The sequence below is a fragment of the Equus quagga genome, chromosome 10 (genome assembly GCF_021613505.1).
Source record: "Equus quagga isolate Etosha38 chromosome 10, UCLA_HA_Equagga_1.0, whole genome shotgun sequence".
NCBI lineage: Eukaryota > Metazoa > Chordata > Mammalia > Perissodactyla > Equidae > Equus > Equus quagga.
Window position 1 is genome coordinate 86,294,280 of NC_060276.1, and position 25,593 is coordinate 86,319,872.

At 34.3% G+C, this 25,593-nt stretch overlaps 1 protein-coding gene across 14 annotated transcripts in view; it reads right to left on the reverse strand.

Annotated features, from left to right (window-relative positions):
* Positions 1-25,593, reverse strand: part of KDM6A (lysine demethylase 6A) — a 207,219-nt gene that overhangs the window by 58,530 nt on the left and 123,096 nt on the right. For all 14 annotated transcript variants that reach the window (XM_046673176.1, XM_046673180.1, XM_046673179.1 and 11 more), the window contains exons 7-9: positions 16,843-16,897; positions 12,530-12,564; positions 2,154-2,247 (exon numbers count right to left, since the gene is read on the reverse strand). In XM_046673176.1, the coding sequence (XP_046529132.1) occupies positions 2,154-2,247; positions 12,530-12,564; positions 16,843-16,897 (184 nt within the window). The remainder of the gene's footprint in view (positions 1-2,153; positions 2,248-12,529; positions 12,565-16,842; positions 16,898-25,593) is intronic.

The following is a 25,593-nucleotide window of genomic DNA, read 5'->3' on the forward strand; positions in this document are numbered from 1 at the left end:
AACCCAAGGCTATAAGTATACTCGAATGGTGCAAATAAGAATGATACAAAATGGGTACTACAGATGTTTATTAAATAAATTTAGATAGTACATAATCTCACTTATATGTGGAATCTAAAATAGTTGAATACATAGAAGCTGAGAGCAGAACAGTGGTTACCAGGAGGAGTGAGGTGGGGGAAATGGGGCAATGTTGGGCAAAGGGTACAAAGTTGCAGTTATGTAGGATGAATAAGTCTAGAGAGCTAATGTACAGCAGAATGACTACAGTCAATAACACTGTAATGTATATGGGAAATTTGCTAAGAGAATAGACTTCAGGTGCTCCCACCACACACAAAAACAAATGGTAACTATGTGAGGAGATGGATATGTTGATTAGCTTGACTGTAGTAATCATTTTACTATGTATATCAAAACATCATGTTGCACATCTTAAATATATACAATTCTTATTATAAATGAATAAACTAGATGGCTATGTAAGCAATCAAAAGATTGGATCATGGAATAGTGTATTCTAAACCTTCAAGACACACAGGAATAATTTGGTTTAATTTCTCAGGGAATCATATTTCAGTTCTGGATCAATTCAAGTGCATAAAACCAGCTCTGTTCTTTATGTATAGTCCACAGTATAGGTAACAAATAAGAACCCTCACTTTCTGACATTTATTACAGTTGCTACACTCCAAAAGATATTTTAAGTTTGAGTTACCAGGTTTTATGGAAATATAAGTCAATCAGATGTTTATTCATCTGTTCCTCCCTTATCTCTTCTGCTATTACTAGTAAGAACAGGACCTAGAGTAACAGGCTCTAAAAGGAGCTGCTTAAGCAACAGTGACAAGCAAGTAAGAAGGATGTACAGGCATAAATTAGACTCAATTAGGGGAAGTATTTTTCCTTTCAAAACCATGAAAAGTTTACTTATACACTCCGAAATATGGTAAGCCAATGCCAAAGAGAAGAGGTGATTCAGACATAACTAAAACCAAAACTATTTCAAATCATTTCTTAAATTTGAAAGGTGTATGCATTTTTGCGATTGATACATTCTTTGCTGCAGGTAAAATGCATTAAAAAATCAAAAATAGTATGGATTAAAAAAAGTTTGTATTCAAGTATTAGCTGAATGAGTAAGCTGTATATTCTAAAAGCAACACTTTGTTCTTTTTACTTAAGAACACAGAACCTTTTGTTTACTGTACTAATAAACATGTTTTAATTTAAAGATACAAATTCACATTACTCAGTAATATGAGTAATGTAACTCAGTAAAAGCAAATATTTAAATACCTCTACAATTTTTAAAAATATGGACAACTCAAGTAAAATTCTAACCAGAGATTAAACTAAAAACAAAACTAAAAACATGAGTTTCATACGTTTGTTTTGTATAATTAATCATGATATGAATTAATATCACGAAGTGATAAAATCTAAGCTTAAATGATTTTAAAATTATATAAAGTCATATTATGAAAACATTCATATTACTACAACATGGGTTAAAAATTAAGAACAAATTAATTGCTCAGACCAAAAACAAATAAACAAAAGCTGGCGGAAAAACCCAAATACCAAATACAGACGCTAGAAACATGACTCGATAACTAAGCAACAAAATTAAATGTTGGAGAACTCCAGCACTACCTCCTTGGTGATAGTGACACATTACATCCAAATGGCTACATTCCTTCATGTTCAATATTAGCATATGTACAGAAACTATAGTGTTAGATCTTGCACAATTTTTAGATAAAATGTTTTAGTTAATATTATTGCTAGAGCTATGAAAGCAAGCTCACCAACCACTAAGTGACTTGAGGCAAATCACTTAACTTCACTGAGTGCTAAGCTCATCTGCCACAAACAAAGTATTCAATCCCTCTCGCGAATGGGTCAAGTACTGGAGAATAATTTTGAGAATTTAAAAGGACTACCTGCACTAAAGAATCACAGTGAGAAGGACTGTGAGATGGACAGCGCTTGGCAGAGGGTAGAAATACGTTGGATTCAGATTAATTATATCAATTCTTGGCAAAGGAAGGAAAAGGAATAGAATATATGAGCCACATATTTGCCATCCCTGATACGTAAAATACATAAAGAGAAGTACTTTCATACACTAAACGTATACTATTACATACCTAACTGTTGTAGGACAGTTGCTTTTACTTGTGCAGAAAGGTTTTCTGTCTGCAAAAGTTGTTCATAAGCTTCCTTTGCAGAATGATACTTCCTCTAAAGAGCAGAAAAAGAGAGATTTAAAGAAAAATAAAATTAATATCTTTAAAGAACTAGCTCATATATTAAGATTTACACAATACTGATACTTCGGCATATTTTTTCAATAAACTGAAAAAAAAAGTGCTAATTCCATTACTAAATGTTCCTTTAACACTAGACAGTTGTGGTTAATAGGCCATGTTTCAGAGTATCTAACACCAGTAAAACATTCAGTATAATGAAGTATCATTAAAATATGACCTTTTAAGAAATTGCCAAATCTCAACAGTTAAAATCGTCTCAACCTATTTAATAGCATAAATGATTTCAACTTTATTTAATAACACTTATGAAGCCAGAGAAGTATTCCACCTCCAAGTGCATAATCTGCCTAGAAACACCAAGTTCCCAAACGACTTAATATGAACAATAGAGCACACTGCTGAAAACGCTTTACCAAATCTAAGTACAAAAGTAGTTAAAATCTACTTTTGATTTAAAAGATACATCTACTAGTATATAAAATATCCTGTGAAAAAATTTACAATATATATGACTTTAAAGACAGTAAATCTCCTATAGTTATAGTCTAACAATGTTTGTACTATTTAAGGTTCCATAGGCAAATCTCTAATTGAAACCATTTACCCACAGTTCTCTCCCCCAAAAGTACCAATATGACTGAATCTGGTTTGCTGGTCATAAAGCTTAAGATAACTCCTCCAAAAGAATTTTAAAAAAGAAAGGAAGAAAGAAAAGCATGGCCAACAAAAAGAAAACCTCAAAAATATTACCTTTATAACATACTTGACAGAACAAGAGATTGAAGTGGCTTTTATTCATATCACTAATAGTACACAGCTGCCTGAGTAAACAGCTCTTTCTCAAAAAAAAAAAAGTAGGCAGAAATACAAAACTTAGCTGTGTGAGCCTCACTTACACTATGATTCAACATTCGTCAAACAGAAGTAATGCCCAATCTTTCTATCTAGAGTTGTTCTAAGGATCAAATGAGATAACTCAACACCTATGGAAACAAATAAGCAGCTATATGAATATAGTATGTCAACACAGGAAAGATCTGAAGGGAACTGTCCACTGAGATTAACAGTAGTGACTACATTAACTTTTATTCGTCAGCTAAATTAGTTTCCCCTAAACATTAATCTGGTCTGAAAAAGTCAATTAGATAGTTAATGAAGGATAAGGAGACTAAGTTATTCAACTAAATTCCTTCAATTTGTAAATATTTGTTGAACACCTAATACATAACAGAAACTGGGACTAAGTGTAGTAAAGAATACAGGCAGAAAAACAAACAAAACATACTGTACTATGTACAACAGTATGATATTTCCCAGAGGAAGAAAGGGCACGTTTTAAGTTTAGAGTACTCGCAGGCTGGGCAGAGAACGCAGAAACAAATAGAGATGACTTCACGAAGACCTTCCTAAATCATCTTGAAGACTATGGACTACATCCTAAGACAATGGAGTACCACTGAATGAGTTCAAGTAATACGATCAGATGTATATGTTAGGAAGACTACTTTGTGGAATTACCTCAACAAATGCTAAAACATACTTCCAAACAATGGCAATAAAAAAAATGACATATTTGAAAAACTGGTTGCATCATATTGAGAAACATGAAGTTGGATTTCTACCTCATACCATATACAAAAAACTGGCAACTGCATTAAAGACCTAAATGTGAAAGGTAAAAACATAAAGCTAGGGGCCGGCGCAGTGGCATAGTGCTTAAGTTTGCGCACTTCACTTCAGTAGCCCGGAGTTCACAGGTTCGGATCCCCGGGGCGGACCTAGGACTGCTAATCAAACCATGCTGTGGCAGCATCCCACACAGAGGAAGGCACAGATGTTAGCTCGGGGCCAATCTTCCTAATACACACAAAAAAAACATAAAGCTAAGAGAAGAAAATGTAGGAGCATAATTCCTTTATGGGAAAGAATTTATTTGACATGGCCAAAACAACACAAATCACAAGAAAGAGTAAAGATTTGACTCGAAACACATAAGCAGAAAAATAAGCAATGGACATAAAAACCAATACATAAAAGGTAAAAAACAGGGGCCGGCCCAGTGGTGCAGCAGTTAAGTGCACACATTCTGCTTCTCGGCGGCCCAGGGTTCGCTGGTTCAGATCCTGGGTGCTGACATGGCACTGCTTGGTAAAAGCCATGCTGTGGTAGGCGTTCCACATATAAAGTAGAGGAAGATGGGCATGGATGTTAGCTCAGGGCCAGTCTTCCTCAGCAAAAAGAGGAGGATTGGCAGTAGTTAGCTCAGGGCTAATCTTCCTCAAAAGAAAGAAAAAAAGGTAAAAAATGTAAAGAAGTGTACATCTCTAAAGCTCAGAAAACGCAAGTTTAAATGAGATACTACCTTCTAACCATCAGATTGGCAAACATAAGAAAGGTGGGTAATTCCAAGTGATGTGGAGATGTGAGTAAAGGAAAACACTCAAGCCCTGGTGGAAGGGATTTACTCATGAAATTAGCTATGCAAATATACTACAATCTAGCAATCTCACTCTTGGGATATATATGCCAAAGAAACCTTCCCACAGATAATATTCTAAATGGTACTGTTTGCAGCATCAGGGAGTTGGGGGACAACCTAGGTCTATGTCTCTAGGTGAGTGGCAACAAAATATGATGGATGGTTACAGTAGAACATTAAGTAACAATTATAAATACTGTATAAAAAGCAACATGAGTTTATCTCTAAAGGCATTTAGTAAAGTTTTGCCTCTGGTAATGGTAGAGCAGCATTCCACAGACAGCTTTAAATTCTGGATAAAATGTAAAACTTAACAATCAAAAAGCACTAAAGAGAAACCGAAATCAGGCTAAAACCAGAGAAGTTAACACTTAGTGGAAAGGAATGGCACTGGATGAGTAACCCCCTTTTTCCAGAATTTTCACCTGAAGGCAGGCCACAATTGGTGCCTGGCTGGCTAGAACTCAAATAGAAATCAGCAATCTTACTAGCTTGAAGAATCAGAGAACAAACTTTAAAGCTATCACAAGAGGTGGAAGCAAGGAGAGAAATCTAGGAAGCAGAGTCAGAACCCCAAATTCTGCAATTAAACTCTGCCCAAATCTCTGGTTGACCTCTGAACACAACAGATATAGGGCAGCCTAAAACAACTAAAGTGATTTCAGCTGCTGCCCACCACAGGTGTGACAAAGTTTAGAGTGTGACTTGAGCAAAGTTAACTGGCTAATAAAACAAAAATATCTTCAGAAAAACACAACAAAGTCACTTTCTACAATGTATTATTCATGCTATCCAGGATAAAATTACCAGATTTATAAAGAATTAGGAAAATTCTACTCACGTTCAAAAGAAAAGATAATTAATGAAAATCAACCATGAAATGACTCAGATGTTGAAACGGGCAAATAATTTTAAAGCTGCTATTTTAACAATGTTCACAGACGAAATGGAAAACATAATCAAAATGAGTTAAGCAACAGGAAATCAGAGCACAGAAAGAGAAACTGAAAGAGAAACAAAGAATTCTGGAAGTGAAAAATACTAATCTGAAATTTTTAAAAATCACTGGACAGACTGAATAGCTGAGTGGAGATGAAAAAACAAAACAAGCAAAGAACAGTTCAAAAAAAAGTGTCCAGTCTGAAGCAAAAAATAGACAAAAGATTAAAAAAAAAAAGCCATCCAAAGATGTATGAGATAATAACATAGTTTACCATACATGTAACTGGAGTCCAAGAAGGAGCAGAGAGAAAGAATAGGGCAGAAAAAATATCGACAATATAATGGCTAACAACTTTCCAGAACTGATGAGACATCAAATCCCATATCCAAAGGACTAAAAACACAAGTAGTATAAATATAGAAGAAAAACCAATCCCTGGGCACATCATAGTCAAATTCTTAAAAACCAAATGGAAAGAGAATAACCTTGAAAACAGCCAGAGAAAAACAACAAAATAGAAAGGATACAACAAGAATGAGAGCCAATTTTCCGCAGTCATATCAGTAATCAAATTGAATATAAATGGACTAGACATTCCAAACAAACAAGAGAAAAGAGATTGCCAGAACAGAGTTACAAAAGAGCCGAAAATATAGTATTGGTAAGAGATATACTTCACATATAAAGACACAAGTAGGTTGAAATAAAAGGACAGAAAAAGCACACAAACAGTAAGCACTGGAAAGCTGAAGTTACTAGATTCAGATCAGATTAAGTAGGCTTCAAGGCAAAGACTATCACCAGAAATAAAGAGAAATATTTTATAATGATAAAGGACTAATACATCAGGATTACATAACAATAACAGAGCTTCGAAGTACATGAAGACTGACAGAATTAACACTGGTAAAATATTATTAACTAATCTACATAATTTGAGGAGTAATGGAAACAGTGGGCATCTTTGCCTTGTTCCTAATTTTTGTGAAAATGTCTCTAGTGTTTCCCCTTAAGTAAGGTACTGACTTGGAGACTAGAATATTTGAATTTTATCCTAAGAAAGTAACTTTCAATTCCTATGCTCAATGGTGTTTTTATTGGGAATTGGTGCTCAATTTGTCAAAGGCTTCTCAGCATCTATGGTGAGAATGATTTGATTTTACCTTTAGCTCTATTATGATGATACACGTTATTAATGGATTTGCTAATATTGAATCAACCTTGCATTCCACTTGGTCATAGCATATTATCTGCTTAAAGAGGTAATGGATTTTGTTTGCTAATATTTTATTTAGTATTATTTATTATTTTTACACCAATAGTCATCAGAATACCAACACAGATATTGGTCTGTATATTGATTCTTCTTTGCACTGTCTTTATCAGGTTCAGATATCAATGTTATATTTGCTTCAAAAAGAACTGGGGAAAACAGTATGACAGTTCCTCAAAAAATTAAACATAGAATTACCATATGATCAAGTAATTCCACTTCTGGGTATATATCAAAAAGAATTGAGGGGCCGGCCACGTGGCCGAGTGGTTAAGTTCACGCGCTCCACTTCAGCAGCCCAGGGTTTTGCCGGTTCGGATCCTGGGTGCGGACATGGCACCGCTCATCAGGCCATGTTGAGGTGGCATCCCACGTGCCACAACTAGAAGGACCCACAACTAAAAAAAATATACAACTATATACTGGGAGGATTTGGGAGGGAAAAGCAGGGGGGAAAAAAAGATTGGCAACAGTTGTTAGCTCAGGTGCCAATTTATAATTTAAAAAAAAAAAAAAGAATTGAAAGCAGAGACTCAAAACAGATATTTGTACATAGCAGCATTATTCACAACAGCTAAAAGGTGGAAGCCACACAAGCGTCCACCAACAGATGAATGGATAAACAAAATGTGGTGTATACTTAGAGTGGAATATTATTCAGCCTTAAAAAGGAGTGAAATTCTCACACATGCTACGGCATGTACAAATCTCAAAGATAATATGCTAAGTGAAATAAACCAGACACAAAAGGACAAATACTGTGTGGTTCCACTTACATGAGGTATCTAAAGTAGTCAAACTCACAGAGACAGAGAGTAGAACAGTGGTTGCCAGGGGCTATTTCAGCTTGGGATGATCAAAGTTCTGGAGATAGATGGTGCTGATAGTTGTAGAACAATGTGAATGCACTTAATGCCACTGAACTGTACACTTAAAAATGGCTAAAACAGCAAAATTTATGTCATAAATACTTTATAATTTCAAAACACAAAGCATTATGGTATTAAAAAATACCAAAGCACTATGACCTGATTAATTTTTAGAATCAGGGATTTTTGTTTCCACTACATTTTTAAAATATGCTACAAAAACCAACAAGTGCAGAAAGCACCTTAACTATTATCAAACACATGTCTCTCAAGGTGAGATTAAAAGCTGCTAATAAGCCCCCTCCCCTTTCAAAAAAAAAAGAAATGAGCAAGTTTTTCTTCAATTTCAATGCTCTTGAACAATCTATACTGTATTAGAATTATCTGGTCTTCAAAGGCCTGGTAGAATTCTGCTGTAAAACCATTTGGGCATGGTGCTTTCTATAGGGCATTACTTAATTTTCTCTTTCTTTTTATGGAACTTGGCTTTTTATAACTTTTCTAATCCTAATGAGGTCAATTTTGCTAATCTGCATTTCCCTGGGAAGTAGTCCATTTTATTTAAGTTTTCACTTGCACAGAGGTCTGCTAAGTAGTCTCCTATGATAGTTCTAATTTCTTCTGTTCCCATAGTTATCTTATTTTGTGTTATCTGTGCCTTATTTCTCCTTTATCTCCTTGATCAAGTTAGCTAGTGTTTCATCTACTTTAATTTTTTCAGAATACTAAGGTTTTGATCTATTAATTAGGTCTACTATTTTCCTCTCCTTTTCACATTAATTTCTTTAAAAAGATCTTTCTTCCTTCCTCACAATATGGTTAGTTTTCCCTACACTGATTTTTGTTTGTTTCGTTAGCAGATTTCCTCACATTGAATCATCCTTAAATTCATGGAACAAACCCTATATAATCATGACATATTTACTGCATATTTAAATATCAGCTGGAATTTATTTTTCTTTCTTTAGAACTTTTGAATTTATATAATATAAATAAATGAAACCAGTCTACAGTGTCTCGATAAAAAACTAATGCTGGATAGTTAGAAGACAATGTTAAAAATAAAACCATTAATTCTTATAAACAGTATTATATTCACAATAACATTATTTGTAACTATCTCTCAAGGGGGAGTAATTAAATTAGTTATAGTACATCTATGCAAAGGAATATAATATAGCTCTACATGTACTGATAGGGAATGATTTCCAAAATATAATACTAAGCTAAAAAAAAGAAAACCAATTTAAGCAAGGTCAAGAGAAAACATACGTAACTATTGTTTCAAAAAACAAAAACAAATATATGTGCAAACACATATATGGATTTCTTTGTATACACATTGAGTTTCTCTGCAGGAATATGAAAAACACTGGTGGCTTTTAGGAGGGGAATAGGTGGCTAGGGAAAAAGAGGGAGGATACTTCATTGTGTATTCTTTCAGGCACTTTGATTTTGGATTATCTATTCAAAAGTCAATAATGTTTTAATAACAAAATTAAAAGGGAGAAATCCTGTATCCTTAATTTTTAAAGGCTAATAAGAATTTAGATGGTGAACTGTTCAAGTTATTAAAATAAAGAAAAAGAAAAGAAGGCTGGTTAAAACTATTATTACTATTAGAAAAAATGATTCTGGAGGTCTCAGCTAATAAAATGGGAAAGGTAAACTAAATAGTTGATATAAATGTCCAAGAATAATTCATAATATATTTACTTGGAGATATGACACTATACAGAGAAATAAAATTATCTTTATTTAGACAGAGTATGACAATATGCATAGAAACCTATGAGAATCTAATTTTTAAAATCTACTAATAATGGGTGTGGGGGAGATGACATCCCATCAAAATTACCCAAACCTACACATAACTACCATATGATCCAACAATCCTACTTCTGGGTATATTTCCAAAGGAAATGAAACCATTATCTTGAAGAGACATCTGTACTCTCATGTTCACTGCAGCATTATTCACAACAGCTAAGGTATGCAAACAACCTAAATGTCCATCAAGAGATGGATCAAGAAAATATGGTATATGAATACAACGGAATAGTATTTCAGCCTTAAAAAAGGAAAGAAATCCTGTCCTTTGTGACATGAATGAACCTAGAAGGGATTATGCTAAGTGCAATAAGCCAGACAGGGAAAGACAAAAACTGTATGGTATCACTTATAGGTGGAATCTGAAAAAAAAGTGGGGGGAGGAGTAGTTTTCTACTCAGAAACAGAGTAGAAAACTTGCTGCCAGGGGGTGGGGGTGGGGGAAATAGACAGGAGCTGGTAAAAGGGTACAAACTCTCAGTTATAAGATGAATAAGGTCTGAGGATCTAATGTATAACACGATGATCACAGTTGATAACACTGAATTGTATAATTGAAATTTACTAAGAAAACTTAAATGTTCTCATCCCAAAAGGAAGGAAAAACAAAAAAAAGAGGCAGGGGAAGATGTGAAGCGATGGATGTGTTAATTAACTTGATGGGAAAAATCCTTTCACAATGTATACATATAACAAATCATCACACTGTACACTTTAAATATCTTACCATTTTGTCAATTATACCTCAATAAAGTTGAAAAATAACCCAAACCTAAATTCATATAATAAACGTTAAAAAATTTTTTAAAAACACCCTACATCTATCTCCATCTCTACAAAAGGCCTCCTTTTTGTCTTTCAAATATTGTAAGCTCAATATCACAGACCCATTGTACTTACTTTATTAGAATGACCCAGCAACATACCCACACACACACACCATCAGCCTCAACTGATTATATCACTGGCTCCTTCTCTCCATTCAGGACTCAGTCCAAACAGCTCCTGCTCAGAGAGGCCTTCCTTAACCACTCTAGTTAAAAAAGTATTCCGTCACTTTTCACTTTTAATTACTGCCTATCGTTTAATCCTGTGGAGACAATGTAGGGACAAGGCTTTTAGGGTTTGTGAAATGATGCTGAATTCTCTCTACATTTATTAGCAGGAAGACTTCTTCCTATATAAAGAAACTTCCCTTGAACTATGTGGTTACCTAGTAGTAGCCACTAACCACTTATGACTACTTAAATTTACATTTTAAAAGGTCATATTCATAAATAAGGTCCACTGGTATGAATCAGCTGAACTATAAAAAGTAACTTTCTATAGGTAGGCAGAGAGGCCTTTTTGCTTTTCTTAATTATTCACCTGAAAATGAAAATCCTTGTTATAAGCACTGGCGTAGATATTTTTCAATCCTTTCATATGCTTACAGCATCATCTTCCCGTCATTTAATAATTATATACTCTGCTTGCCATGAATTTTCTTCGTTGTTTAATCTTAATGGGTACTAAAATTTATCAAATGCAAGAATCAATGGAGGGCTCTGTCCCCACATTACCTTCACAAGATTAAAAAATTAACACCAACAGACAACTTCTCATCAGAAACAATGAAAGCCAGAAGCCAACAGAATGTAAATTTCAAAGTGGTCAAATAAAATAATCAAATAGAATTATCTCTCCAGCAAAAACACTCATTAAAAATAAAGATGAGAAAACAACTTCTTCGAAAGCTAGTGACAGACCAGGGATCTCACTAAGAACTACAAAAGCTGGGGGGGGGGGGGGGGTGGAGGCGACGACTCATTCCTTTAAAGGCAGCAGAGAGCTCCTGAGATAATGAGAGCAGAAAGAGCTAAGACTCCAAGGAAAAACGAACTTTAGAGAGGAAGCTGATTTCACCCTAGGGCCTTTGCTGATTTGGCAAAAATCAGCAGTCCACAGGAGGCTGGGATTAGCATTGGCAGGCAAACACTCTGCCCCACAACTAGCCTGTGATTCTCACCTGCACCTTCTCAAGGTGGTGAAAAAAATCCCTAGATTAGCAGGGTATTCAAACCTGAGTGTGTATCAATTCTGATTCAGTGGACCAGTGGCGGCGGGGGTGGGGGTGGGAGGGTGTGAAGCATGCAGACAGAGGTGTCTAGAAATCTGGGTTAATTTTTTAAAACCACCTCATAGTGGCTCTGAAACAAAACAGACCTTACAAATATGTACAAATATAACAGTACTTTTTTTTCCCCTAAAAAACTGTTACAAAATTTACATTTTGGGTAAACTATGACTACCTAATATTTAGTCTCATAGTCTTATGCCTGATTTTTCATGCCACTGCCTAGAGTAAATGTCTATGTATTACACCTTTTATCATACATCTAAGCAAAATCTGCCATACACAAAAACAAAATGTTCTAAAATTAAACTGAAAAAGTTTTTTAATATAGCAGCCATAAAAGTAGTGTTAAAGACATCAAGAGGTGACTCTAATATGCCTTTCAAATAGTGACATGTGGAAAGGATATTTCAATCTTAAACAAAGCATTATAATAACCATCTATAAACATTTTGAAAAGAAAACTAAGCATTTCACATCAAGAATAAGAGAAATCTTCTTAAATATAGCCATTTACCTGCAGATAGTTCAAGTTTAGAGGCAAATCATATTAAATAAACTTCTTTGTACACAGCAAGTACTCTGTAATGACTGTTTCACTAAGCAAAATCCTGACCACATTTAAGGAGTATAAGATGTATGCAAGACGTAATGCCAAGAATTCCATTAAATTATCTGTGTACCTGATTTCACTTAAAATGATATGGGTGATCATTTTTGTTTAAGTAAGTTAAAACACTTACCTGGGTTTCATATAAGTGTGCAATGTGAAATTGAACTGCAAAGATGATGAAAAATAACAATCAGCAACAATACAGCAATGTTTGAGGTAAATTAAGTAAGAATATAAAATGTAAAAACATAAGCATGGTCTAGTAGTAACAGAATATAACAAATCTTTAATAAAATAGAATATACAAACATACTAAAGAACATGAACATAAGAAACTACATGTATTTATTGTTCGTCATTATCAAATTTTGTCAATCTAATTATTAAAATTAACATTCAACTCTATAGCAAGTGAGTATACTTCTTACAAAGTTCAAAATGGCAATATTAAGCAGAAAACTTCTATAATCTACAGATTTCAAACACGGTATTTAAAAACTGAGTTACAAGTCAAAATTTATAGTAAAGTCAGTATTTGATAAAAAACATATTAAAACCAAAGAAAGCCTCTTATTTTTTTCTTATACCATATTTCATGCCAACAGCATATATAAAGAAGTCATAGACCAGGATGACACTGCTAATAACACACAGAGGAAACGAGTTGTTGCATTTCTCTATCAGTTCTTCAGAGTTATTAGGGGGGAAAAAAAAATCAAACCACTTGAAAGAATAGTAAACAGTCCCAAGATCAAGAAGTATGTCTTGAAAATCAAACAAAAATATATTTTAACTTTTATTTGCAGCTCTTCCTGATACTGCATCACCAGAGTGTGAATGATTCAACAAAAGCAACAATGAACCAGGAATCAAAACTCGATTCTAGAGCTAGCCTTGATAGCCTATTAAAGTTTGGCACGCTCCGCGGCGCTCACCCGGGTTTGGTTACTGGGAGCAGAACCACAGCCCTTGGCTGTCAGTAGCCATACTGTGGTGGCAGCTCACATAGAAGAAGTAGAAGGACCTACGACTGGAATATACAACTATGTACTGGGGGTTTGGGGAGGAAAAAGACCAACATACAAAAAACAAAAAAACCCCTGAATACTAGCTACTTAAATACAGATCATTCTTCAATGACAAATCTTTTTTTTCTAATGTTCTATCTACCTGGATTTCATAGTTGGATTTCAAGGAGTCTAGGAGCCTTTCAAAATAATATGCAAAATATTTATGTGGATCTTTAAAAACAAGATCCACGCTATCACCAATTTCTCGTTGGGGAGTGCACCATGAATAACTCTCTCACTGATTCCCATAATTCAAGATTCACCTGGGAGGCTTGTTAAAAATAGAGAATCCTAAGATTATGATTCAGTGAGCCTGGGCAAGGCCCGGAAAGCTGCCTTTTTATTCAGTTCTACAAGGGATTCTATACCCATTGCCTGGATCAGTACCTGGGAACAGCTGAACTAAATAACCATAAAGTGCAAAACAAACAAAATATACAGTGGGCTTTCAAATCAAATATTTTTGGATTAAAAGTACTACATCTCTCTATAATCATTAAATATCACACGTTAACTAATCAGAGATGGGACAAAATAAAAATATCATCTTTAGAAGAAGAAAATCAGCTCTTCGTGAAAAGCACATAAAAACAGTAATAATAAAACTTCTACATATATCAATATCCCCTTTACCTACATCTGTTGAGGGCTTTTCTTATTCCCCACTCCCATTTTCCAACACAGCTCTCCTTGAGAGTTCCAGTCCAATCTCACACCTCACTACATCATTGGAGGGAGACTACCTTACAGGTTAAGAGAACAAGAAAGAGATGAAAAATCTATGCCCGTTTACCCCGATCTTCTTTCTCCTCTAACCAAGGTGAAAAGGAAGAAAAGCTAAGCAGCTAGCTGACATCCTACTACCATCCCAATCTCCTCCAGGCTCAGTCCTAGGCCCTATTGTCAAGGGCTTGTGATTTCATGAGTTACTAAATACAGTGTCCTTTTTTGTAGTGTGAAAACCACCATATATTTAAATTCTTAAAAGTCTGCTTCAAAGTTATGGTTACAAGTCCTCTTCAAAGGAAAAGTTCCACTTGGCAAGTCTGAATTAGAGGTAGAAATTTTTAATAAATACTAACATAAAAGGTTCTGAAATTAAACTTTATTCAGAAATTAATACATTATTTTTAGAATTAATAGAATTAATTAAATCTAGAAGAAACAATTTTATCCCAAGGGGTAATCATATAATGAAAAGTCTCTCATCACCATGATTCTACTTTTCAAAACACGAACTGTAATTAACCCCTCCTTAAATAGCTCTAGAAATAATAAGTGTATCTACTTATTTTTTAATTACATAAGTGCCATAAAATATAAATATCTCATATAGACTTTTTTTAAAAGCTCACTTTACTTTCTATAATCTTCTGATCTCTGTAGTACCACAAAGTAACATGGCAGATTTCAAAGAAAGTCAAGGTCTGTGGCATATACAAATAGGTGAACACAAAAATTCAGAGAGAAGTTTTACAAAGACAATAAAGAGCCCTGGTGTTTAAACGGCAATAATGTCTGGCTCAAAGTAGGCAGTCTACATTTGTTAGTGCCCTGTGAGACGTCAGCCATTATCGTAGTTATCAAGTAATCAAGAAGACTGTCTAAAATAAACTACCCAAATCAAATGAAGTACAATGGCCTAATGTCTCTAAATAAAGTTTGTGCCCTTCCATTAGAGTGACCAATCTTTTAGCACTGGAAGTCCTGAGTCTGGGAAACTCCTCAGTCCTGGGCAAAACAGGACCTTAGTCACCCTCCCTCCTATTTCCCTTTTCAATAACAGAAAGAGAGGCAGAGTAAACTCGAAAATGTATTCATGATAGTTCAAACTGTCCTCTTCAAATTCAACAGGAAAGTTTTCTGCCCTGTGGTACTCTGCTACATATGCAGGTGTTTTCCTCTCAAGAGCAATGATCTACAACTGAAATTTAACCTCAACAGAGTAGAAGAAAATGAAGATTTACCAAAATATTTAGTTTGACATTTATGAAATGTCCCTCAAAAGTTATCAAACTGACAAATAGTTAAAATTAACTTTAAGGTACCAGCTATAATCAATTAAATGGAAATCAACTGTTTTCTTATTCTCATAAATTAATTTTACAAGAATGTTAAGGGCCTATATTCTAGGATGGTTTATATAACCTGGATATATAATTAATGAAAAAGTATAAAATAAGACTTTATAAATTAATATATCAATGAGTTAAATTCTTCTCCTAATCTAACCTCATCTTAGAAACTAAAACACTGCTGCATTTGTTACTTTCCCACCATTTATTCTGCAAATATGCCAATCAGTACTAAATCCTGAGTTTCATTTAAAGAAAACAGAAATCTTTCTATGTTTTGTCAGGAAATTGCTTTTTAGAAGTATGAGATAATTGGTCTGGTTTAGATGATGATTTAATCCATGCTATGTCTTAATTCATGTTATACGTAAGTTACATTCAAATTTCTACAGCTTTTTCATTGATTCAATCATTTTCTTAGGCATTTTTAACAGACACCCCTTTTCTCTTAACACCTTTCTATATGGCTAAAAAATGAAGTCACTTATAAGCAAAATACTGACTTTCTAAGACCTAGAATCCTTTGATTGATTTGAAATTTTCATTAAGAACAATTCAATTTTTCATACATTCTAATTAAAACTTCTATTTGTCAAGTAAGAAAGTTTCAAAGAAATCCAGCTTGAACCCAATGAATATTCTTAAAATTTTTATTGGCTACTTTAAAGTAAACTAAATAAATAGGCCAACACATACTTATTGATAAACACACCATAATTAACCCAATCTGCTTTTGGAAAGAAATCTACATAGAAGCAGAAAATAACTGTCTGAAGAAAACCACTGTATCAGAACATGCTTCCTAAGACACATTCTTTTCGAAGTAATTGAAGAACATCACCTCAAACTTTATGATGTGTAAAACTATAATAAAAAGTCAAAGTATGTCTTCATAATTACCAATAATTTTAATACCACATAGCAGGCATCAGTGAGCTACCACATATGAATCTTTGTATACTGATTTTTCCTAAAAGACTGGGAAACTTTGTTTTTAATCCCCTCAAGTGATCTACAATAATTAATACACAAATAATCAACCTAGTTAATTAGTGCAGATAATTTTAATTCAACAACCCAGTTCACTAGCATATCTATTTTAGACAGAGGCTGTTCACAGTAACTGGTCTCACATGTTCCATTTGTACAAGTAGCCATGGCAACCAAAACAGTTAAATTCAATTCCAGAAGAAAAAAAAATTGCACAGAATTTATCACTGTCATTATTATTATTACTGTTATTTGCCATGAAGCGATCTGAATACCTGTAGAAAACCACGGTACTTAATAATACTTACTTTCAGCATTGGACAAAGTGCAGGGATTGCAGTCAACCAAAGCTAACTGAAAATGCTGTAAGAAGAGAGTGAGAAAATTACTGCACTAAATGCAGTCATATAAACGTGTCTTAAAATGATTTTTAGGTATCCAAGGTCTAACATCATAAAGAAGCTATGCTATGCAAATAAAACGTACTAGACAATCAATTAGAATTACTCTGAACATTTATTACCGATAAGAGACAGGTTGCTGGGTTATTTTCTTGAGACAGTTGAGAATTTGGGGAAGAATTAACTTTATCAAGTTATCCTATGTATATTTTTGTTTATATGAAAAAAGCTTCATATTTTTAAGTCTTCAAGTAAATAGGAAGTATTAGTTATAAAACAGTTTAAATAGAACACATTATTTTTAAAACAAAGTAAAAATTTGATGGTATTGTCAGAACACCATTGCTTATCTCAAAATGATATGAACTTCAGAAACAAAAAAAATTACTATGAGAATGGTAAAACTATCCACCCTTACTGATTCTTCAATAATATTGTACTTAATGCCTTTTAAAACTATCTGAAATATTACAAAGAGGGATTCAAATAGGCTGTCTTCAAGTTCATCTATGAAATATAATTATCCTTTTAGAACGTATGTTCCATTATATGTGTAGGCAACATGAAACCACAAATAGTTTATAGCATTCACTTATAATTATATCATATAAGCTGGCCCCAAATTCAAAGCATAACACTAATTTTTAAGAACAATGGGTGACATCTGGTTTATAAACATTAAACCTGGTTTATAAGTAAGAGAAGACAAGTACTAAAATCTTTAAGATAAAAAAAGTAAATTTCTTTCAACTCTTCTAAAAAGTATTTCTACAAATGAATATTCAAATTTTGAGTCTCCACAAAATTTCAGCGTTAAAAATAATCAACAAACCCAGTAAAGTAGAAACCCACTAAAAAAAATTGACCACAATAAGCTCGTTCCTATCCACAATCCAAATACCTAAAGAGCCGAACAAACTAAAAATTGATATCCATAACGACAACTTCTAGATTTATCAAGAGAAATAATCATCAGCAAGCTTTCAGTAGTATATTTTCAACACAGAATCAACAAAACTGTACTTGGTCAACTAGAACCCTCAATTAACAAAAATAAACTCATGTCAGCTACCCAGTATTACAAACGAAAAAAAGATTAGAAGGCATCATTTGGTATGAACACAGTAGCTATTATATTCATTCACGAATGTCTGTTATGTGCATGCATAATTAGGCTAGCCTACATTTGCAGTACTCTTAATATTTAAGGATTGTAATATTCTGAAGGAGCAAACTACTAACAAAATGACTATGACCCTTAAATATTAAATATTTAATCCACTCAACAAATATTTATCAAGAGCCTATAATGCCCTTAGGACAAAGCAGACACTAGGGATACAATGGTCAACAAAAGTGAAAAATTATCCACCATGGTTGACTGAATGAAAAAAAAAAACCAACATCTGAACACTTGGAGTACTGCTTTTATTTTCCCTTGGCCTACTAAGCAGATTGTACGTCCTCCAAAATCCCTTTAGTGTGCTACCACAGCAATGGAAAACAGACTATTCTAAAAAGTGAGTACTAGGAAAGCAAAGCATGCTTTATAACCAATTGCTTTCCTCTAGACAAAAAGAGCAGCACAGCAGCCACACATTCAGATTGTACTACATTTCCAAGTCTAATCTATCCTGCCAACATAGATTAATATTTAGACAAGAGAAGAGAGACCTTTCCTAACTGAACCATGCAAGGATACAAACCGACCTGCAAAGAAACAGCCTTCAAGACGGCAGTTATTTTAGTTTTACGATTACACTGAAATCCCACAAAGAACAGGAGATGCATAATTCGAATTGCCATCCTACATTTCATCCAGCAATATTCAAGGTCCTGCAATGAAACCTAGCAGAAGGAGTTTTGGACCATGTTTTATATACTTATTAATCAATCTTAAAAGCAGCAATGAAGTCATTGACACACCATTTTGAACCCACATTACCAAATATTAAGCTTTTCCAAACAGCAACGATATAGAAAAATTACTCACCAAGAGTACATATTCAAAAACATGCATTATGAGAATGAAAGAACTTACAGAATAATTACTAAGAAACTAAGAATAGACACACAAAACCACCTCATATAAAGAAAAACAATGATATACCTTTCAGTAAACTAAAGGGAGATGAGACTGGGGTGGGGATGACATGACCTCACAGTTTCATTTCTACTATCTAAATCAGATGAAAAGTAGATACATCTATTAACAAATAAATCAGCAGAAATGACTATCAATTATGATAATTAGCCCCCAAACCTGAAAATTTCATGGTAAAATATCCAGCACCCATCCCTACAACCAATAGAAGCAGCTAGGAAACATCTGTACCTCACACAGAAATATCGCAGGACTGAAATTGACTACTGCTGCATGAAATAGTTACTATGCAGTAGAGGCTTCTGCAATTCAAAGACTACATACAAACCTCAAGGCAAAAAACATTCTACACAAAATTAATTTCTAAGCAAGAAGATTTAACTAAGACTTTTTTTAATGTTACAGTGATTTTCTTTTTATAGAGCACTTCTGGTCCAATTTAATACAAAGTTCGGTTCATTACAATTTCTGTTGACATCTTTATCACCAAAGTCACCTTTTGTTTCAAAAGCTTTTGATTCGTTCAATATTTCAAAATAACTTCATATAATTTTGCTTTACACAGCCTAAGGAACTTGATTTCTACCTGGAGAGGGGAAATCTATATTCATGTAATTAACGCATAAAACTCAAGTTTCAAGACTTTATTTCCTTTTGAATTATTTTACTTCTGGCTGTAGAGTCTGTGATTACCTCATGAATCTTTTTATTTGTAGAACCCTTCAAGTGTATTCCCAATCCTGAAGACAAGCAATGAGACAACTTTTCGTAATTCACAAATAATGTTTGTATGTATAAATTATTAATTTGGAGCAATGTTTGGATTCTAGATCCAATCTTGGATGTTCTGACTCAGTGGGTTAGGGGTGACACTCTGTGAACCAGATAAAAGCTTCTAAAAATTATTCCAATACATAGGATTAAATGCCAGTATTTTAAATTGTGTGCTTACCCCCAAAAATCTTATTTCAGACAATGTAGACAAGGTGTGTATAGTCGATACTGCTGTCTATATTCAATTAGGGTAGACAAAGCCTTTTAGGAATAAAATGTTGGCAACTAGCTTTTACTCTACACCAGGCACTCTGCCATGGCTGTGCATCTACAGAACTGAATACTCACTGAAATTAATGTTCTCATACAAGTTTAAAAGACAATTCTATAACGGAATCCAAAATGATACAGATGAGAGAAGAAAGAAAAGAGCTACTACAGGCTGAGGAAACAACTTATTTTTATGCAGCCCTTATGAAAGGGGGTTTGACGGACCATTTAAGTGGGAAAAGAGAAGGTATGTCAAGTATTCTTGCCAGTCAAGTTAGTTTTTCATTGTTACAGACTGCCACAATTCTGAAAGTATGCTTTAAAACCAACAAACTTCATTCCTAAATTTAATAGTCTATGATACATGGATGAAACTAGGGAAATGTCTCAGGATATGATGGTACTTCCTTTAGGGATTTGGTCTCCGAAAATAAGATATAGAACTGAATCTGGTAAGTTCTGGTAGGGCTTGTGAGCCACAATGCCTGGCCAAGCTGATCTGCCGGAGGTTTTCTCGAAGCCCTCAAATTCAGTTCTTCCAATTCTCTTTGTTACACTCAACGAGGGACTCTACTGCACACCAATGACTAACAGCTAACAGATCCTGGCAGTCTTCACTCAAAAAAGAGGCTCCATTTGGTCTCTTCCAAAAACTTCTTCAAAAAAAAAGTAAAACAAAAGATACTAAACATGTTCAAAATCTTATCTCTAGCCCTTCTTTTCAGCTCCAGGCTTATATCTGCCTATACCAACATCTGATATCCCTCGGATACCTCCAACTCAATATACTCCCAAATGATCCATCTCCATTCAGAGCCTTTTCACCTGCCAACCCCAAAAACTGCTGCTACTTTCTTTATCCCCTACTTCAGAAAAGTGATTCAAGCCAATAAATGGGAAATCTCTTTCCACGTCGAATCAGTTAATAAATTAACTTGTTTATTAACTCAAGACCTCTAGGATATTACTACCTTTCATCCACCCATGCATCCATCCTATGAGAACCCATTTATCCTACCAATCTTGCTCATCTTTTTTTCCTCTAACTTTGTCCTACCTAATCTCCTAACTCATTTGTATCGTATTTTATAAAAGTATAGGTATGCAACTGATTAGAAATTTTAAAACACGGTTCGAGTATGTGTCTAATCTGTGTACATAAATGATCAGAATACGGGTTGACTTAATTTACAAGTTCTTTACATCTAGTGTACAATTTGTATTCGTATAAAAATAAGACTGCGATGTATACAAATAACAAATACAAGGTAAATATTATATATATTTTATAAAGGGGACAATTCAATAATTCAGACTGTAAAATGCTGCTTGGGAACATAACCTTTTTTGGAAAATGTGACATTAGATACACTGAATGCTTCATAAAGCTGCATTTGAAGATCAAATATTTATAACCACGAATTTAAGTAGTTATGGGTAAACACCAAAAGAATGCTTTTTGATTGGAAATTACTTCCTGTAGTTAAAATATATTTGAGGAGAGCAAACTGGCATGGGAAACCTGGCCTCACCCTAACTCCTTAGTATCAGAAAGGATCGTCGCTGCACATCTATGAGCAGTCATGTCTTTTTCAAACATGTATTTTGGAGGAACTAAAGTACTTCAGCTAATTATACTACTCCACACTTTAAGGTATGTAATAGAACTCAGGGGAGAAGTAAATATCAAATAGAAAAACAAAACGAGGCAGGCAGAGTGCAGTGAAGAAAGCATTAAGTGGCTAGATAAACCAATTAGGAGATCACCTCATGCCAGAGAAAAACATCTAGGAAAGATTAAAAGGTAAAGTACAAGGTGATGAGTAGTGGAAAAAGGAAAGAGCAGGGGAAATATTTTGGTCCACAAATGAGGACAAGTGGACAGAGGACAAAATAAACAGCAATGACTATCCTCGGCAAAAGGAACACTGATGTTACACTCAGGTGAAACCGAGTTCCACTGCCAAAGTGGGAATTGGGGAGATGTTTAAAAGTACAAATGTGCAACTAGCATATAAATAAGTCCTGGAGATCTAATGCACAGCATAGAAATTATGGTCAATAATACTGTATTATAAACTTCAAAGCTGCTAAGAGACTAGATCTTAATTGTTCTCACCAAAAAAAGAAATGATAATTATGTAATGTGATAGAGGTGTTAGTTAATGCTACAGTGGTAATTATACTGCAATATATAAACGTATCAAATGAACAGGTAATCACATTGTAATATATAAATGTATCAAGTCAACCCACTATACACCTTAAACTTACATGAGTTATATTCAATTACAACTCAATAAAAAATTTTAAAAGACTAGAATTTTCAAAATGCCAACTGGAAGAGTTAAGCTATTGAGCATCATGAAGGAAACAGGGCAGGGGGTGGTATGGAGAAATAATAGCAACTTTCATTATCTTCAGACAACTGAACTAATAAAAATATGCTGCTAAAGCTTCAAAAAAGAAATATTACAGATATTTCACAAACTTAAGGCATGGTTAAAACTAATTTAATAGCTAGTATTCAAATTCTCAGCAAGTATTTCTATAATACATAGAGTTCGCAGTATGCTAATTAAATGAAACAAATGATCTATGCAATCTGCACTAATAAATAAAATAATAAAAGACAGGAGGCATTTTGGATTCCAAAAGTGGTTTCTAAAAGGAAGTATATATCATCATGCCTTTACTTATTCCTCCTGCTTTAATATATTGGCATAAAAAAAGACAATAAAATTTCTCAGTCTATAAAGGCTAAAAGATCTAATTAGACACCTGGAAATGAAGGAGTTCCTGGAGAAGAGTAAGGTAAACAAAAAGTGGAAATGCTATTTCACTGAGAAGTTTCATGCCAGGTGTAACAGCAAAGGGGAGACAAGCTGAAGAAAAGCTGAACTGGTGAATGGGGGGCATTGGAGAAAACAACTGCACTGGCAGTTTGTACAGAAAAAAATTCTATTAAGAGGTGATAAATAAAACCAGCCTCTCTTTTTTTTCTTTCCAATGTTTCTAGCCCGATCATCCAATGAGAGGCACTGTATCATTTTATAGCCTCTTCTATTTCATTTTATTTATCCATTTAAGAATACTAAGTACTGGGTAAACTGCCAAGCTAACACACAAGTCTCCTTTGAGTTCAACCCATTTCCTTTGAAGTATCTCTGTAATTCTGATATTCCTAACCCTTTCATACTAACCCCTTCAATTAGGACTTACCTTCAAATACCAAATTATAAGGGGACTTATATGTATGCATCCCAGTCAATTATCCCAGGTTCCCAAAAAAAGTCACTCACTCTCTTTACCTTTAAAAATCTAAAAAAGTTCCAATGTTGATATATTTTAGGAAAACTTAAATATGTAAATATTAGGGACAATGTCTATATAATCTTCATTAAATAGATGCGTTGGCAGTGACTGAAGAATATGGGCGTTATTACATCTTATTTTGCATTTATTAGCTTCACATGAAGTAAATAATGTTAACAGTCTGCCAGGATGTAAAAATTAGAGGCATTATGTAAAACTATTTGTCAAAATTAGTGTACTTTTATTGAAGTAATGATAGCACAGTGCCTCAAATGTGTAATACATGTAAGCAATTATTAATATCACTAAAAGGTAATGACATAAAATTCTGCATTAATTATATGGAGTTAAATAGGCAACCAAATTATCCGCAGCAGGGAAGAAAAACAATCACAAAATATCATGTAGAAATGTCACCCTGGAATGAACTCTGGTCAAGATAATATTAAACTAGTCAATAAATTAGGAATTGGTGCCTCCACCACTCACTAAACACATGAAATCTTTATTGGCCAATTTAACGGAAAAATAACACCATATGATTGAAAAGTAAGCTGGCCATTAACTTCACATTTCTGAGGATGGGAAGAGTGACAAAAGTATAAGTATTTAATTCTATGATGGGAAAATGGAATTCACAAACTATATCTATACTGGCTCCCAATTAGAGGCATTTTAGATGTAGTAGATAAATTGAACTGAAAAAGAAGGGCTGGGGTCAGCCCAGCGGCATAGTGCTTAAGTTCACGTCCTCTACTTCAGCAGCACATGGGTTCATGGGTTCGGTTCCCAGGTGCAGACCTACAGACTGCTCATCAAGCCATGCTGTGGCGGTGTCCCACATACAAAATAGAGGAAGATGGGCACAGATGTTAGCTCAGGGCCACTCTTCCTCAAGCAAAATGAGGAAGACTGGCAACAGATGTTAGCTCAGGACCAATCTTCCTCACCAAAAAATTAATTAATTAATTTGAAAACAAAAAAAGGCGGTGGCCTAAAAAAACCCTTGTTTGTCAGATATTTTCATATACATATATATTATTTAATCTTTACAACAATCTTGTGGAGTGGGTACAGTTATGCCAGTTCTACAGACACAAAGAGGATCAGAAGAGTTAGGCATCTTACCCAAGGATACACAATTAGTTACATGGCAGGTCAAATTTTAAAACCAAATTTGCTTGCTCTGAAAGCTGTTTACACAGTACCAAAACAGAATGAATCTGTTTCAGAGATACATTTCAGGGAAAAAAGTTATTACCAGAGATAGAAATAAAACAGGAGGCCCTGGAATGCATTTCATGTGTGGGTGAAAAGAAGGAATCTATTATGAAAATAAACTGTATTTTATTTAAATATTTTACCATCTAAAACATACTGTATATGCTATATCCCTCTTCAGGCAAAGGGAAAAGAAATGAGGTAGAGAAGACCTGATCTGCAATGGACAGACAGTCATACTGCCCCTACACCAAAATACTCTTTTCACCCAGCCTCACTCCTCCATTAGATAGGAACAGTGTATTTAGAGAATTGAGTCCTGCTCAAAAACTGGGCATAAGTGGTCTAAGAGTAACCACATCTGTGATAAGGAATCAACTGAGAATGGCCATGTGGCCTATTTCTGGCCAATGAGATGTGAAGCATTAATGAAGAGATGAACAAGAAGTCAGGATCTTTCTCCTCTATGAAATGATGATCAGAAATTTATTGAGCACTTATTGTATGCCAGCTCTATACTAAGCACCCATGCCACTACTCTATAATGTCTTTCTATATGAGCATGAAAAAGGAATCGTCTCATTTTGATTGCACCTGGCAAACAGACTTAAGAATAAGCCAACACAGAACAGAGAAGAAAATGAATCCTTGATGAAACTTTGGATCAGCTGAATCAACCAATCCAGAAGGCTGGACTTCACATTATATGAGCTACTATTTTTGTTGCTGTTATTTTAAACAGCTTAAGTTGGAGTTTCTGAGGTTGCCCAAAGCATCTATACCAATACACTGTGGTAGGAAACAGTTTCATGTAGCAGAAAAGTCATCAGAGCTTCCACATCTATCCACATAAAGCTAAAGTACTGGCCAGTCCACTTTAGAAAAATTGGAGGCCACCTAAGGGAAGAGGGGCGTATCATTCCTTCTGATTCCTACCTTAATTTATACTAAATACTAAGCACTTATAGTAACAT